This window comes from Acinonyx jubatus, chromosome B4, assembly GCF_027475565.1.
Source record: "Acinonyx jubatus isolate Ajub_Pintada_27869175 chromosome B4, VMU_Ajub_asm_v1.0, whole genome shotgun sequence".
NCBI lineage: Eukaryota > Metazoa > Chordata > Mammalia > Carnivora > Felidae > Acinonyx > Acinonyx jubatus.
Genome location: NC_069387.1, coordinates 24,975,063 through 24,991,935, shown reverse-complemented (window position 1 = coordinate 24,991,935; position 16,873 = coordinate 24,975,063). Strand labels below are relative to the sequence as shown.

The window sequence follows — 16,873 nt, the reverse complement described above, 5'->3', positions numbered from 1 at the left end:
CGGCATGGCTGATGATATGTGTGTGTGTTAGGGGTAGCAGCCCCCCGCTGCGGCGGGGCGGGGTGAGGGGGCTCTGGCAGTTGTGCCCAGGCTACTGGGAAGAAACAGGAGCTACCCCGAAGCGCGAGGGCGGGGTGATGGGGGCGATAACGCCACTGCTAAGCGGCGGCGCAGACTTGAACCTGAGGCCTGCGCTCTTCGGCAGGAGGCTCCCGGCCGCCGCGACCTGGGAGGTGAGCTGAAAGCTTTTTCAATGACGGCAGCCGCAGGCTTGGTGGTGCGCGGACCGCGACGCCTCCTTCCGCTCCTAACATCTATGCAACCTCTGAAATGGTTCCCCGAGACCCCAGAAAGGGGCGGGTGAGTCAGGGCTTCGAGTTCGAGGCTCACACCCACGCTGCGTAAGAGGACAGCACTGACAGCGGGTTCTGGGAGGCCCGGGACTCCGGCGCCTTTGACCAGCCGGGGACCTTGCGCGTCCTGCAGCGGGCATGGGGGTGGTAGGAAGACTTGGGGGGAGGGAGACTATGTGGTACATTTGTCCCTGGTGCCACTTAACTTTGTAGCTTAGAAGTCAGCTCACTTTCCCTGCCCTTACCTCCACCCCCCAGGGACCTCAGCCGGAATAAGAATTTCGGGGTTTCAGCCAAACCATCCAGGATCTAGAAAACATGAAAATCCCGGGAATCCCGGTGTGGCCTGGGACTCATTAACCGGGGCTTGCAGATGCAGTTGTTCATATTACCCAAAAATTTCCCTTCCTTCCAACCCGAGTGAGAGCTCCGAGATGCTTTAGACTTCCGTTGTGGCTGAAGAACGCCGCCCCCCCCCCCCCCCGCCACTCCGCCGCGCCTATTCCGCTCTGCTAACCCGAGTGCACTTCTTCCAGATTAAAACCGAGAAAAGAACTCCTTTAGGAATTACTTCCCTTTGCCTACGCGGGTAAATTATCCCTGGTTGAGGTTCCTTGGAACGATCGCCGGGACTAGGAAGAGGGTAGAGACCTGGAGCGTGCGGGGGATTGGTGCGAAGGGAGGAGCGGTGTAGCCAGGTGGGGAGAGGCAAGGGTTCCCTTGTCCAGGTGTGGCGCCGCCGCTCCTCCTCTCGTCTCCCCAGGCCAGAGCCTCCGCGGAGTCCGGGGCTCGGGACGCGTAGGGAGGTGAGCACTGAGCGAGTAACGTGATGCATCTTCTCCTAGAACCCGAGCCCTGCGGAGCTCCCGGCGGCCAGGCCTCAAGGCGCAGCGGCCGCGCGGCGCGCCTCTGCCTGCCGGCACCATGAACACCATCGTCTTCAACAAGCTCAGCGGCGCCGTGCTTTTTGAGGACCGCGGTGCTCCCGAACGGGAAAGGGGCAGCCGGCCCTATGGTGGCGTCCTAGACAGTCCCCACGCCCGCCCCGAGGTGGGCATTCCGGACGGCCCGCCCCTCAAGGACAACCTCGGCCTGAGGCACCGCAGGACTGGGTATGCGCACCCTGCCGGGACCCCTGCCCGCCTGCAGCCTGGAGGGGTGGGAGTGGCAGCCGCAGCCGCAGCCCGGGGGTCAGGGGCCCGGAGCTCCCGGGAGGGCAGGTCTCCGCCCCTGGTCTCGCGGATTGTCCTTTTAAGGCATTAGTTTCTCAAAATATAGGGGAATCGGTTCATCAAGATAGCTCAAAAGGCTTGTTGGAAACGGTGCCTCAATCCTCCCGTACCTGGACTTCAGGGTAGGGGGCTCCCTGCCCCTCTGCGGACCGCGGGTGCAGAAGAGCGGATGAGAGCGAGGCAGAATGGACTGAGCGGGACGCCCAGGAACAGGGCAGGGGCAAGCAATCGGGGCTTCCCAGGTCAGGCCAGCCCCGTGGGCTTCCCCTCTCGTGTCACGACAGGGCCTCGCCACGGCCTCGAAGCTCGAGGTGCCTCGGCCAAGGTGTTGGCAAGGTCGGCTCTCCGCAGGACGCCCGGGACGCGCGCGCGGCTCGGCGGGGCCCGCTGCGAGCCCGGAGAGGGAGGCCGCGGGCCTGCCGGACCGAGTTTCGGTTTAGCCGGGTGAGGGGCTGCCGGGGAGCGTAGAGCTCGCGGGTGGGCCCGCAGCGCCTGCTGCGGAGGCGTCGCGGCTGCTCCCGGAGCGCCCCGCGGGGGGAGGGGGAGCCGTCCTGGGCGTCTCCACCTGAGAGATTGCATCAGCTGCTTGTTCTGCGGCGTTGTTGGTTAGTAAAATAGAGATTAGGTTTCGTCAAAATGTTACTACCAGTCCTTTCGGATGGAGTTGCATTTCAAAGTGTTTAAAGAGGCGAAAGTCCTGGAGGCTAAGGCGCAGGCGCGCGAGCCTCCCTGACTAGCCGGCCGCGCGAGCGGCCGCGCGGCGACACCTCCCGGAGCCGCGGGGGAGCGCAGCGCCCGGCACCCGGTTCCGGGCTGCTCCGGCCTCTTCCTCCTTTGAATGTGCTTTTCCTCAGGGTTTTCTTTCTTTCTTTTTTTTTTTCTTTTTCCTTAACTTTACCCAATGAGACGGAGTGCTCCATGCTTTTTAACCCTACCTTAAGTCGGGAAAAGGCCCCTAGAGTGTTTTTTAGGTTCAGCCTCTATCCTCTACAAACAACTTGCTTGGAAAGTTCCCCCTGTTTCCAGAGGACCAAAGGAAGTAGAGAGCGAGAAGAGAAGCTGGGCGGGGGGAGGGGGACGGCCGTCATTCCTTGCTTTATTCCCGACGTCCAGTGGGCAACCTTTACTTTGACCGCGGGCGACTGGAAGCCCCGAGCGCCTGGAAGCCAGGCGTGAGTTCCCCAAAAGAACGTTCGAGAGCTGGCAGCAGCCTGACCCAACCCGCGAGGCCACAGCCTCTCAAGGGCGCGGTGCAGGGGGGGAGGGGTCGCCAGTCAGATGACTTAGCCTTCGTCACCTAAACCTCTAACCCCTGGGTGCTGGCTTCAAGATATCCCCTCTTCCAAGATAAACTTAGTATCCCTCACTGCCACCTGACCCCCTGCGACGGCCAGGCCATTTCAAAGAGAGGTGCCCAGGGAAGGATTTTCGCGCCCAGAAGCCCTGTGGCTCCCGCCCCGGCCTCGCCTCAGCCTGGAGGCGCCTGGCGGGCACCTACCTCCCAGCCGGATGCCCCGGGATGCGGGACGCGGGGTCGGCAGCCGTTCCCGGTGGGCGCGTGGCCGCGGGCGCGAAGGTGTCCAGACGCGGGGGACCCCGAGGGTGGGGGGCGCTGCAGCCGGGCGGCGCGGCTCACCCGGGGTTCCTCTCCCGGTGTCCAGGGCCAGGCAGAATGGCGGGAAGGTGAGGCACAAGCGGCAGGCTCTGCAGGACATGGCGCGGCCCCTCAAGCAGTGGCTTTACAAGCACCGTGACAACCCGTACCCCACCAAGACCGAGAAGATCCTCCTGGCGCTGGGCTCGCAGATGACGCTAGTGCAGGTAACCGCGGCGGAGGCGCGGGCGCGCGTCGACTTTGCGCGGATCTGCACGTGGCGCGCCTCCCGCCGCGCAGGGATCAGGCCCCCGGAGGCCCGTCCAGGTCCTCAGGCTCCTGCCTCCGAGGATGCTGAGGGCTTGGCATGGGGGCAGAGTTGTGTTGTAGGAAGTTTCTGGGTTTCCTCTCAAGCTTAGCTACCAATTCAGTGCGCATGCCCCGTTCAGGCGGGACTGCTCGGTGTTTTGTTAGGGAGGGCGGTGAAAAGTCAGCTGCGAGTTATGAGAAGGTGCCTGGGAATCTGGACCGGTGTGCGGCACCTAGATGGCTACAGATGGGACTATCTGCAGTGATTTTCAAACCTGAGTGTGGGTTGGAATCCCTCAGAGGACTTGCTCAAACTCACATTGCTGGGCCCCACACCAGAGTTTTTGATTCAGTAGTAGGTTTGGGGTGGGGTGGATGATTTGCATTTCTAACAAGTTCTCTGGATGATGCCGAAGCTGCTGGCCCTGGATGATGCTTTGAGAGCCATGCAGAAAGGCATTCCACATTAGGGCCCCATATGAAAGGTCAAGTACAGGATAACTTTAAAAATTGCCTTTACTGACAGAGCTAGGAGATGGAGTGGAAGGGCAAGAAGTGGGCTTTGAATTTTTTTTTTTTTTTTTTTTTTAATGTGAGACATCCCAAGTGTTAGATAGAAGCCACAAATTTTGCTTCGGGAATCTTCCCACTGTGGTTAGGAAGAGACCAATTTCAAGTAGTTGGTTTACTTTGTCAAGAGTAGAGAAAGGGTACAAGTTTGTTTCTTCTCCAACCAACAACATTTGACTAAATTTTTACCTACAGAGTCTTATTTGATATTCACAGAAACATGGCGAGGAAGAGCAGTTATCAGCATTTTACAGATGATGTGACCAAGGCACTGTGGAAGTTAAGTGTTAGTAAGGGGTAGAGGTGGGCCTGGAAATAATGTAATTCCAGATCAAATGCTTTTTCCAACACACCACAGTCTTCTTTAATAAATTTGGTGGCATGAACTTTTATGCATGCAAACAGAGCAAATTTATTCAGAAATAGGAGGAGCTAAATGAGCTAAGAAGTTTCATATACTATAGTAGTACTACATGACTGCATCTGTGAAGTTTTGGTTATTTCATTAAATTTATAGTGAGGGAGACCCCAAATAAAGACAATATTTAACTACTAGATAAAATAAAACTTGCTTTCCAGAGTATTTAAAATTGTCATTTTAGGAATTGCTGGAAAGTTTGACAAAGCATGAAAGTTGACTTGTATTCAAGCTTATTAAAACTATAATATGCATTTGTCTGCTTATATTCAGAATACAGTTGTAGGGGAAAACATCTGTTTTGCTTCATGTTAACAGGCAATAGTATTAATAGTGATTTGCTGCAGCACTGGAGGGGAAAATTTATTTAGTGTTCTTGGCTTAATATCTGCTTAACATAAAACTATGAATTTTCAGTGATTCCAGTCAGAAAAACTTGACTTGTGAAAATAAATGCATATGTTCAAATTTCAGTTTAAACAGGTATGCTATTTATTTTGAAAATACACCAGTTTATAGAGCTATTTGAATGTTTCACAATGATGTCAGCAATAAAGCATTAGATTAATTTGGTTTATCATACAGTTCCATATTTAATGCTTGCATTCTTTCATACAGAAAGCAAAAAAAAATATGACATAACTAGAGCATTTTTTTTTTTGAGAGAGAAAGAGAAGGGAGAGCATGAGTGGGTGAGGCATAGAGGGGAGAGAGACAGAGACAGAGAGAGACAGAGAGAGAGAGAGAGAGAGAGAGAGAGAGAGAGAGAGAGAGAGAATCTTAAGCAGGCTCCATGCTTAGCATGGAGCCTATCTCAGGGCTCGATCTCACGACCAGGAGTTTAAGACCTGAGCTGAAATCAAGATCAGACACTTAACTGACTGAGCCACCGCACCCCAGGACATTTTTTTTTAATTTTTAAGTTTATTTATTTATTTTGAGAGAGAGAGAATCCCAAATAGTGGGAATCCTCACAGTGAGGTAAGAGCCCGACGTAGGCCTCAAACCCATGAAAGGGAAGACCATGATCTGAGCCAAAATCAAGAGTCTGAGGCTTAACCGACTGAGCCACCCAGCTGCCCCCACACTAGAACATTTTTTAATTATGAAAACTAATATTGTCATTAGCAGAGACGTTTAAATTTTTGTGTACAGTGGCTTTGTTGAGATGCAGTCCACATAGTTGTAATTTTAATACAGAATCAAATTATTTTCTACCTCTAATGATAGTTTGAACACAAATAATCATTCTTTTTGTATTAAAGATCTTGGTAACCCTGTTACAGTCTTCTAATTAACGTGAAGTTTTCATTCATGTAGTGAAAACTTGTCATTGCATTTTCTTTCTCTTACACTAAATCTCAGAAAATAAAAATGCACTAAATTATTTAATTTTTAAATGGAGCAAAGATAATTGTTTATAATAATAAGTCATCCCTGCCTAACGATTTCCAAATTTTTATAGGAAATGAAGTTGGTTTCTGGAAGTGTGTAGTGATAAATGGAAAAAATCAAAATGTATAGAATAGCCAAGGGATGTTAAATGTAGTAATCCAATTTGGGTCTAGTTATTTTCAATTAGGCATAATAGGATATCTACGTAAGAATATACATATATATATACGTAAATATATATATATATATGTGTATATATATATATATATATATATATATATGTACACACACATATATATCTACCTACACCTGACCCTTGAACAACACAAGTGTTAGGGTGCCAACCCTCCCCACAAGTAAAAAATCCACATATTTTTGACTCTCCAAAAACTTAACTACTAGTAGCCTACTGTTGACTGTAAGCCTTACCAATAACATGAATAGTCGATCAACACATATTTTGTATGTTATACGTATTCTGTAGTGTATTCTTACAATAAAGTAAGCTAGAGAAATTAAAATGTTATTAAGAAAATTGTAAGGAAGAGAAAATACATTTACAGTATTGTATTTTGTTGAAAAAACTGTGTAAGTGGCCCCATGCAGTTCAAACTTGTGTTGTTCAAGAGTCAACTGTACTTATGTTGATATATGTGGGACAGTTTGTGAAAGTCAAACATACATTAAGCATCCAAGCAAATTCTGACTCTATGGTAAACCAAATAAATTATGTAAATACTTTACACTTCTGGAGGAAAAAATATAAACCTGTGAGCTGAATAAAGCTTTTGATCCCTGCAAATTAGACCCCAGTGAATAAATTTCTCCTGTGGAGTCAGGCTTCTTGAGTAGAGCAATCATGTCTTTTTCATGTCTTTCAATACCCCCATATCACCCCAGCACTGTACTTTCCATAAACTGTTCGTACATGTTTGTAGAGTGAAGAGGTCTAATTGGGGAATACCATTATAATCACCATGTGGTTTTCCAAAACACCATTCTGAAACTTGGTTAATGTCTTGAAATCTGACAAAGATATTCTAGTTTTAAAATACATTCCATTGAACACACATTATCTTTAATGCTATATGAAGGTTTATAGACCAGCAAGAATAAAACTCATTTTATTATTTTCAGTATATCTGGAAATACGTCGTATTTTTGTGTCGGTGGACAAATATGGAGCGTTCCCCTTATTTCTGGTTCCAAACTCCTTTTCGTTGTTTATTGCAGTACCTCCTATCTGTTTCTCATGACTGATGTTAATAAGTGGCTAACATAACTTTTATTCCTTAATTACAAGAGTATCCTATTTCATGAATGTCTTTTACACTTAACATTTTCCTTTTGGCTCTGTGTCAAATTGTTAAACTTCTCATGAAATGCAGTTTTGCCTTGTTTTGTTGCTCTTAAATTGATAAGGAAGGGCATTAAACCTGGTCAGCAGTCTCCACTAGACCTAGAAGCAAGAAACTGAAACTTTAGTGGAAGAAATATCTTCAGGACCACAAAAGGTACTTTTTCTGACAGATAGAAGTTCTAAGGACGTTAATCCATGGCTACATTTTATATAGCCCTGAAAAACGAAGCAGAAAGAGCTATTTATTGTTAATCTGGCATCTTCCTAACGAGATATAAACATTTTCATAAAATTGACAGGTAATGACGTGTGTGTGTGTGTGTGTGTGTACTTTAATCAACCAAAATATTCCATTGTGCTTAATTTCTGTGGCTGCCCACTGTTTCAACATTATAAAAAATACACTCTGTTGTGCCTAAACGTAAACAGCTTTATTGTGGAATAACACAAAATGGTATGCAGTTGGTGTTTTGTATTATCATAGGATATAGAGCTTACTACAGAATAATTGCCTTGGAAGAAGTTTTTCAGAGAAGGGCAGATGGGGGCTATATTTGATTTCAAAGTTTCCCATTGTTCATGTGTATATATTTTTAAATATGTGTATATATGTACATATATATGTGTGTATATATACATACACATATTTATTTATTTATTTATTTATTTATTTATTTACTTACTTACTTATTTATAAGAGTGAAATGTCTTCTTGGGATGCCTTCTTTCATGATCACAATACAGAGTGCAATGCATGTGGAGTTAGTTTGAGATTCCATTTAATGACTGAATGTTAATGCTTCCTCTTCTTATAGAAGTTTCACATTCCTATGATAATGTCCATGTGCCATTGGTTAAAATTGCTACTTTCTAAGATTTTGCCCCTTCTGTTGACATAGAGCCTTTTTTGCTAGCTGAGTGCTTCTGTTGAGATATATATGTAGTTATCAACTGCAAGGATTATGGCAACTGTTAAATATTCAACAGAATCTCAGATTGCTCTTTCTACATTATTCCAAGCGTTACACTACATGGTGTGGAAATGAGGTTTTCAACGTTTCTGTTGAGTAACTCAGAATAAGTTTGTTAATTCTATATGTTCAAAGGTGGACAGATGCCATCTTATCCCTTTGGGCTTACTACAATGATTGCTCTGTCAATACGATCAATGTAAACACCTCTATTAGAGTAGGGATGAAAACTGCTTAGTTTTCCCTTCCAACTTCCAGATATTTGGTTCTCCAAGCTTTCACTATAAAATACAGTGTTTTTAAAGCTCTGAGTTTGATATCAAAATGCTGTTACAGAACCTATCCATGTTACCATGGAGGCCTATTTCATGTAAAATAGAAGTTAATGAGATTTGCAAGGAATCCATAGTAAGTTGAAGGTAGAAAATCTGAACTGGTATTTTTACCTTCTGTGAAACAGATGGAATTTACATTAATTCATCAGGAAAAAAAATTGCAAAACAGCATTTATGCAAATTTCTTAACCAACTGTTTGTTTGCTGTTTGCATGACTTAATGCAAGCAGATATTAAGCACCTTGGACTATATCCCGTCCTTAATTGTACTGTAAGTTTCTGTCAATAAAATACTGGCAGAGTAAATATATTAGCTTTTTTTTTTTTGCCAGTCAAAGTTATGAAATCAGGTCAGAGACAGCCCATGTTAGGTATCAGCAAACCTTTCTGGGAAATCTTCTCATATGTAATTAATATATTATGGTAAGAGCTGAGTATATAGAGCACAAAAAAAGGATATGATCCCTGTATATGAAAATGTAATCCCACCATGACATTTAAAGGTCCCCATTTTGGGGCACCTGGGTGGTGCAGTCATTTGATCTTCCGACTTCTGCTAGGGTCATGATCTCACAGTTCATGAGTTCGAGCCCTGCATCAGGCTCTGTGCTGACAGCTCAGAGCCTAGAGCCTGCTTCAGATTCTGTCTCTCTCTCTCTTTCTCTCTCTCTCTGCCCCTCCCCTACTCACACTCTATCTTTCTCTCTCTCTCAAAAATAAATAAACATTTTTTAAAAATTAAAATAAAAAATAAAGGTCCCCATTTTTGTATGTTAGAATTATAGTGTGTTAATGTTTTTGAAATTAGAAGGCCATTGCATTTTAATAAAAATGTGAAGACTTGCATAAGAATTGTATTTTATACTGTACTATGTGATGGTTGTACTAAGATTTAAGGTTAGTTAAGATTTAAAGTTAGTCTGAATTATATGATGTTTAGTAAAGAAAGTAATAAAGTTTTGGTGCTGAATTCCAATAAATATAAGTTACATAGCCATAGGAGAAGTTGCGGTTTGTCCTCTGCATGTCAAGGGGGCAGAGAAGGACATAAACACACATGTCTGATTGCCTGAAAGGGTGGTGGTCAAGAGCACAAGATAGGTTAGTACCGACTGTAAACGGAATGAATTAACACTTCTGTAGGAGAGTGTAGACTATATTCACAGATCTTAGTTTTCAGGGTTGGCCAGGATGTTAGGAACCATCTAGTGCATTTTATACATGAAGGGTTTGAAGTTCAGAAAAGTTGAGTGACTTCCCAAATCCACACATGTATTTGGCAAATTCAAAACAGGAAACCAAGTCTCTTTCCATTTATACCACAGTTATAGGACAACAGGACACTAATGAGGATTTGAAGAAGGTAAGCATTTAAATCATAATGGCACATCAACACTTGAATTTGATGGTGGTGGTGAAGATTCATTCAAGTTCATAGAATGAAGATATTATTACTAATAAGGACATGGGTGAATACATCGGCCATGATGTGCACCAGGCATTTCGTGCTTCCATAGTGAATGTTCACCCATATATCACAGTTAATATGTAGTTCTCTGCTAATCCTTCCATGTGTGCAGGGGACGAAATTTATCTTAACAGTAAACATTCCAAGCACTGACCACCATGGCTAGAGCACAAGAGCTACTCAATATATATTTGTTGAATGAATAGTCCCAGAAGTTGTCTGTCTATAGAGGTTGGAGAAGACTGAGAATTTGAAACCAGATGAAATCATAGCTATAATAGTACAACTTAATAGGAAAGAGGGGTTGATAAAGACTAAGACTTCTGAAAAGCCACGTGAGTTATCACATCAATGCACATAAATTTAAGAGGAAAGTTGTTACTTAAAACACAAAGAAAGTAATTAATATTGAATGTATATATTATATATGATATGTTTTGTATACGTGTGTGCATGTATGTGTATGTGTGTGTAAATTGGGGAAAGCTACTATGCTTTAAAAACCCCTGGAGATAAAGAGGAAAAAGTCGTGGTTTTGTTTTTTAAAAAAGGAGGATTCACTATAGGCTCATTCAATAATTAGATCTTCGGCAATGTGTAGAACTGTATATTTATATTATAAATCTAAAAAAATAAAAAAGAAACTTCCAATGCAAGCATTGCCACACAAACTATTATAGTAATGTGGACTCATGTTCTAGAATAAATTGGCAGAAAGATGTAATTCTCTTTCCACATTTCATTCTTTTAAAAGCCAGTATTGGCCTTTCTGGTTATTTACTTATATATCTTTTCCCTGATGATAGCCTGATATTTTGAAGGAAATCTCAAGTACCATCTTAACCTCTGGAAATCCAACAGCATCTTTTACAAGCATGGAAATACCTTTCCTTTGTTTTACAGTGTTTGTTTCTTTGTCTTCACCTATTTGCTTTAGAAGCACTTGACTTTCAACTTAAAGCTGGGTGTTAGTTGGCGTTTTTTCTTCCTCTACTTGTCTCATTGCTCTATTTGATTGTTTTCCTAGCTCCTCTTTTATATTCCTGCCCTTGGATCTCTAGAGGTGTCCAGGGTTTGGTCTTCAACCACCTTTCTGCCTACGCAAAACTGCCTGCTGTCTCTTCTGTGCATTTGACCCGTGTCTGATCTTCCTCTCCCTTAAGTCTCAGATATCATTTTTGTTTTCTTTCTGCCCATCTCACCAGTATGCTTTTCTAGTACCTCAAACTAATCATTCCCCAAACCAAGCACATCATTTCATCCTTAAACAGTTCTACTTTCTTTCTCAAAATGGCACTGTCCTTCTCTTGATTACACAGGGATGACTCAAGGCCATCTTTAACTTTTCTGTCTTCCTTACCCACCACAATATCTCTGGAATTTGACTTATATTTGTTCCTAGGTCCTCTTTATTGGGAACACACTTCCCTATCCATTATACATGATATATTCCTTCAACTCTTCACTTAATTCCTCATGATGTCTTGAATCATATATGAAAGTAACTCCTCCTTCCTTTGGATTCCTGTATCATTATATTTCAATGCCTTTTAAGCCATTCATCACATTCTTTCCTATATTAAAGTTATTTAGGGGCACCTGGGTGGCTTAGTTGGTTGAGCGGCTGACTTCAGTTCAGGACATGATCTCACAGCTCATGAGTTCGAGCCATGCATTGGGCTCTGTGTTGACAACTCAGAGCCTGGAACCTGCTTCCGATTCTGTGTCTCCCACTCTCTCTGCCCCTCCCCTGCTCATGCTCTGTCTCTCTCTCTTTCTCAAAAATAAATAAACATCAAAAAAATTTTTTCAAGTTATTTGTACACTCTCCTACCCCTCTTACTATACTGAACATTTGATTGCAAGGCCTGTTTTTTGGTTTTTGTTGTTGTTGTTTGTTTATTCCCAGAATACAGTATGCACTCAGTCTCTATAGTAAGTGCTCAGCATGTTTGTTGAATGAATGAATGGGATGAATGTCTAATACTATTACATTCAGAGAATACTTAATGATCAGATATACTGAGAAAGGCTTTGGTCCTTTGTGGGAAAGTAATTATGTGATGGGTCATATTTTATGTTTTGTTAATTGAAAAATAAAACTTTTTTAGGTGTCAAATTGGTTTGCTAATGCAAGACGTCGGCTTAAGAATACTGTTCGACAGCCAGATTTAAGCTGGGCTTTAAGAATAAAGTTGTACAACAAATACGTTCAAGGAAATGCTGAGCGGCTTAGTGTAAGCAGCGACGATTCGTGTTCCGAAGGTTTGTTAATATTTTTATTTTGCTTTGCCTCCATTACCAGGAAGTTCACCCCAATTGCTCTTTTTAAGGTTGACTCCACAAAACATAATGGTGCCATAATGGTTCTTTTTTATTGCATGAAGTAACTTCACTTTTACAATACTATAAATGACCAACAGAATTATGGCTGCTTCCTCTTGTTTATAGATTTATCGTGTATCAGAATAACATTTTCTCTGAAATTCATTAAAATTAAAATACCATAGGGAGAGATTACGTAGATTCCTGCTTCCTGTGCCTAAAAACTAATCTTGAATATCAATGACAATTTTATACACTTTAAATAAATATTCTTTCTTTATGTATATATTCAGTGATTAACTGTAACAGTTGGGTGGCTGGGAGAAAAGTATATGGAAGTATTACCTAGTGATATTTTTCTCCCTTAGACGGAGAAAATCCTCCAAGAAACCACATAAATGAAGGGGGCTATAATAATCCAGTTCACCATCCTGTGATTAAAAGTGAGAGCTCAGTCATAAAAGCTGGAGTGAGGCCAGAGTCACAGGCCAGTGAGGACTACGTATCACCCCCAAAATACAAGAGCAGCTTATTGAATCGTTACCTTAACGACTCTTTGAGACACGTCATGGCCACAAACGCTGCCATGATGGGAAAGACAAGGCAAAGAAACCATTCGGGATCTTTTAGCTCCAACGAATTTGAGGAAGAATTGGTGTCTCCTTCATCATCGGAAACCGAAGGCAACTTTGTCTATCGTACAGGTAAGTCCGTGCTTTTCATGACACCTTGTTTAAAACAGCACTAAAACTGCAGCAAGGGGTTTATTTCATCAGGTATAAAGGCATAACTTTTATTGCTTTTGCACAAGATTATTCACATATAGCCCATAATTTAATTTGAAAGCTTTGTTTTGTTTCTGATTACCAGATGTGCTTCTTAGTGGATAATGGTCTACTGGGGATTTTCACTCTTAATGATGAATATGAGAATTTTCATTCTTCATAGTAATTTTTAATCTCAATGGTACACATTCTTGGAGGAGGAATGCCCTGAATTCTAACCAGCCATGCAAATACTTTGTATTTCATCTTTTCTCTTAAGATGATTGCTAATAGTGATGGAAAATGAACACAAATTAGCATGGGTGCCAAGACTCTTGTGAAGGAAAAGTGTAGGTTTGGCTTAAATTGCTTTGGAAGTTTTACTTTTATTCCTGGAAAGCACAAGTAGAGCTGATAAATAGCTTTGAAATTTTTACTTTTATTCCAAAAATGATTGATTTCTGCCTGTCCACATCTTTCTGGTGGAGTAGTGAGTTTGGTAAAAATTTCTGTCTTGACTTCAGTTTCCAGAGAGTTTTGCTCATAAAGAGTGTTTGAGCAACTTGCTTCAGAGCAAAGGATATGTGTGACCTACATCTGGTATAGATAAGAGTCCAGGTCCTGGAAATGCCTTCAAATGAGACTTAGAAATGTTAGAGCTGGAAATAACCTCAGGAAGCATCTAGTCCAGCCATGTTAGATCATTAATAAGAAAACCCAGACTAGAAACGCATAGCTAGTTACTCTTCTCCAGATCAGTAATACAGCTGAGCCTGAATAAGAGGTAGGAAAACATAACTACTACCAGACCCTGATGACTGTTATTATTATATCTACTACCTCCAATCATTTATTGAGTAGTTATGACATGCTAGGCCCTCTGCTAAATACTGCACAAACTTTGCTGCAGGTGACCCTTGTAAAGACCTTGTTATGTGAATAGTAGGGCTTTATAAAGGAATTTAAATTTGGTCTATTTAATATACCTTTTAGATTATTTAACCAGAGGTCTTCTTTTCAAGTAAGATGTGTTATCTGTGAGGATTCAGAGGAAATCTCAACACATTTTTTTTTTTTACTTAAAAATTTTTTAATGTTTTTTTTTATTTTTTGAGGGAGAAGGAAAGCATGAGCGGGGGAGGGGCAGAGAGAGAGGGAGATAACAGAATCTGAAGCAGGCTCCAGGCTCCAAGCTGTCAGCACAGAGCCTGATGCAAGGCTTGAACCCATGAATCATGAGATCATGACCTGAGCCAAAGTCGAACAGTTAACTGATTGAGCCACCCGGGCGCCCCCTCAGCACATTTTTAAAGACTTAAATTAGCCACATTGTTTGTTTGCGGTTCCAGGGCCAACAGTGAAAACAACTCTAAATACTCTGAGATATAAAATGAGTCTTGTAAATAATGATTGGGTCTAGGAAGAAGTAAAAGATGCAATAAAAGACTATTTCGCTAATAATTTTAAAAATTTAAAACTACGTATATCTAGTGTGAGCAGAGCGGACAGAACTTGGAGATCATTTAAAGCTTTGTTGAATTTTATTTGAAGAGATAAGAAAGGATAGGAAATCAAGTCATTCAAGTACAGATAAATGAAAAGAATAAAAATAAAACAAAAAAAAGTTAGAATGGAAAGCTGAAAACTAGATAAATTAAGACTTCACTCTGAAAGAAATACTAAAAGAAAAAAGCAAAAATTGGTACGGAATAAAGTTGGAAGTGAAAAAAGAGCTATAGCAATCAATATATAGTTATTAAAAATATTTTTAAATTATGGTGTATTATGCACAGTTGTTTGACAGTATGCCATATGCAAATGTGCAGATGAATTGGTATTATCCACACAAATTAAATTATAAAATTATAATGAGAAAAGTTGTAAATGACCACTGATGCAGGAAAAATCAAGGTTTTTAGTAAAACTCCATTTCCAAAACACATGATTTGATATTCAGTGGATTTTTCCCCAAACTTTGAAGAAGTAATTAATTCTCATGCTTTCTGCATTTTTCTCAAGCATGTAAAAATATGGGAAGTATGTCAGTTTTTAAAAATGTAAATGTTATCCTAATCCAAAGCCAGATTAAAATAGCATAAAAATCAACCTTTTTATTTATGATACTGATACTGACTATAAAGCAACATGAGGAATATTGATAACATAAGGTTAAGTGAAAAACAATTTAAAATTGTGGAAACATTGAATGCAATTGTGACATTACAAATATGTATGGACAAAAACAAGGAAGATTTTTTGGAAACAATGAAAATTAATTTTGATTAGATGGAATAATTGAAGGTCTGTTACTTTTGTAAATTTCTTACACATTTCTTTATGTTGCCCAGTAAAAACAAATTTGAAATTTACCCAGTGTGATGCGTCTTATGAAAATGCGTAAGGGTCCAACTTCGGCTCAGGTCATGATCTCACAGTTTGTAAGTTAGAGCCCCTCATAGGGCTCTGGGCTGATAGCTCGGAGCCTGGAGCCTGCTTTAGATTCTGTCTCTCAATCTCTCTGCCCCTCCCCTGCTTGTTCTCTCTCTTTCTCTCTCTCTCTCTCTCTCAAAAATAAATATTAAAACAATTATTTAAAAAAAGAAAATGCATGCTCTTTTCAAAGAAAATAAAATAGAAAACCAAAGAGTGATTAGCATGCCTGTATAGTGGATGCTTCTCAAAGTGAAATATCTTGGCCATTTATTTTTATTAAAGTCTTCAATGGCCTATTCATTTTCCAAGTTCTATTTTTAAATAAAAACCTATTTTTTAGTTTTGCAAGCAATGAGAAAGCAGCCTAGACACGTAAACTTCTGGTTTTCCATGCATGTGTATAAACTTTTAAAAGAACAGAATACATTTTTTGGTTTTGTGGATAGAGAATTGAGAAGGACTGGTGGTCTAAGACTGGTCTGCTAAATCTCAGCCCGAAACAATAAATGGCTGTCTTCTGGGGGAAGCGAATGACAACGTTGCTGCAATTGTATCTGGCTGATGCCACTCATGCATAAATAGAACAGGGGATTTCAATAAATACTTTCTGAGCAACTACTATGGTTTTTGCTGGCATACAGGCTTATTCTGAATTCCTTCAATTCCTTCTGGTTATATCTTTCTTTCTTCACCTAAACAGAAACCCTCTAAATCTGCTATTAAACACCACTCCCCTCCCCCACCCCAGTTTTACAGTAGTGCAAAGATTTCAACTTTCAAATTGTTTTTCAAGAATAGATCACCTTTAAACACAATTTCTTAGTTTATCTATGCTAAAAAATTTTATTCATTTTTCCACACATTTTTGCTATCTTATGATGCATTTCATTAATGATATGGAACCAAAAGGCCAAATGAAAGAGTTCGTATGTGGAAGAATAATGCATCGCTGAATTCTATTTCACTTGTTCTTGTTAAATTCTAGGAGAGTTAAGCCCACTAGATTATAAAGTAATCCTAATTGAAACATGTAGGTGAATAGAACTCTTTTCTAAGTTAGTGTGAATTAATCAGATTAGCTTTCTCTCCACCTGACTGACAACATCAACGTAGATACAAACATGTTTCTGTTGATTTTATGTAGACATTAAATATTTCTCTGTAATCTTAAGTCTCCCCATCGTGTAGAAAAAGAAAGATTTTGATTTTCATGGGGTGTAATAGACTTTCAACACATATTGGCTAAAAAAAACATTTCTGAGAGCAGAAATTATACCGTTAGAATTGATTAGACTTATTAAGGCTATTGCTTCTAAAAAAAACTACTCAAGAAGATTTAGTTACTC

The 16,873-nt window shown here is 41.4% G+C and overlaps 1 protein-coding gene across 8 annotated transcripts in view; it reads left to right on the top strand.

The window, feature by feature from the left end:
• Window positions 1-16,873, top strand: part of MKX (mohawk homeobox) — a 68,120-nt gene that overhangs the window by 1,710 nt on the left and 49,537 nt on the right. For 2 of the 8 annotated variants that reach the window (XM_053225442.1, XM_027073701.2), the window contains exons 1-5: window positions 206-360; window positions 1,199-1,465; window positions 3,247-3,406; window positions 12,117-12,270; window positions 12,699-13,034. In XM_053225442.1, coding sequence (XP_053081417.1) covers window positions 254-360; window positions 1,199-1,465; window positions 3,247-3,406; window positions 12,117-12,270; window positions 12,699-13,034 — 1,024 coding nt within the window. In that variant the 5' untranslated portion in view covers window positions 206-253. Of the gene's footprint in view, window positions 1-96; window positions 361-833; window positions 943-1,198; window positions 1,466-1,589; window positions 1,922-3,246; window positions 3,407-12,116; window positions 12,271-12,698; window positions 13,035-16,873 lie in introns of those variants that run through there. The other 6 variants (XM_027073698.2, XM_053225443.1, XM_027073699.2 and 3 more) reach the window with 5 other exon arrangements.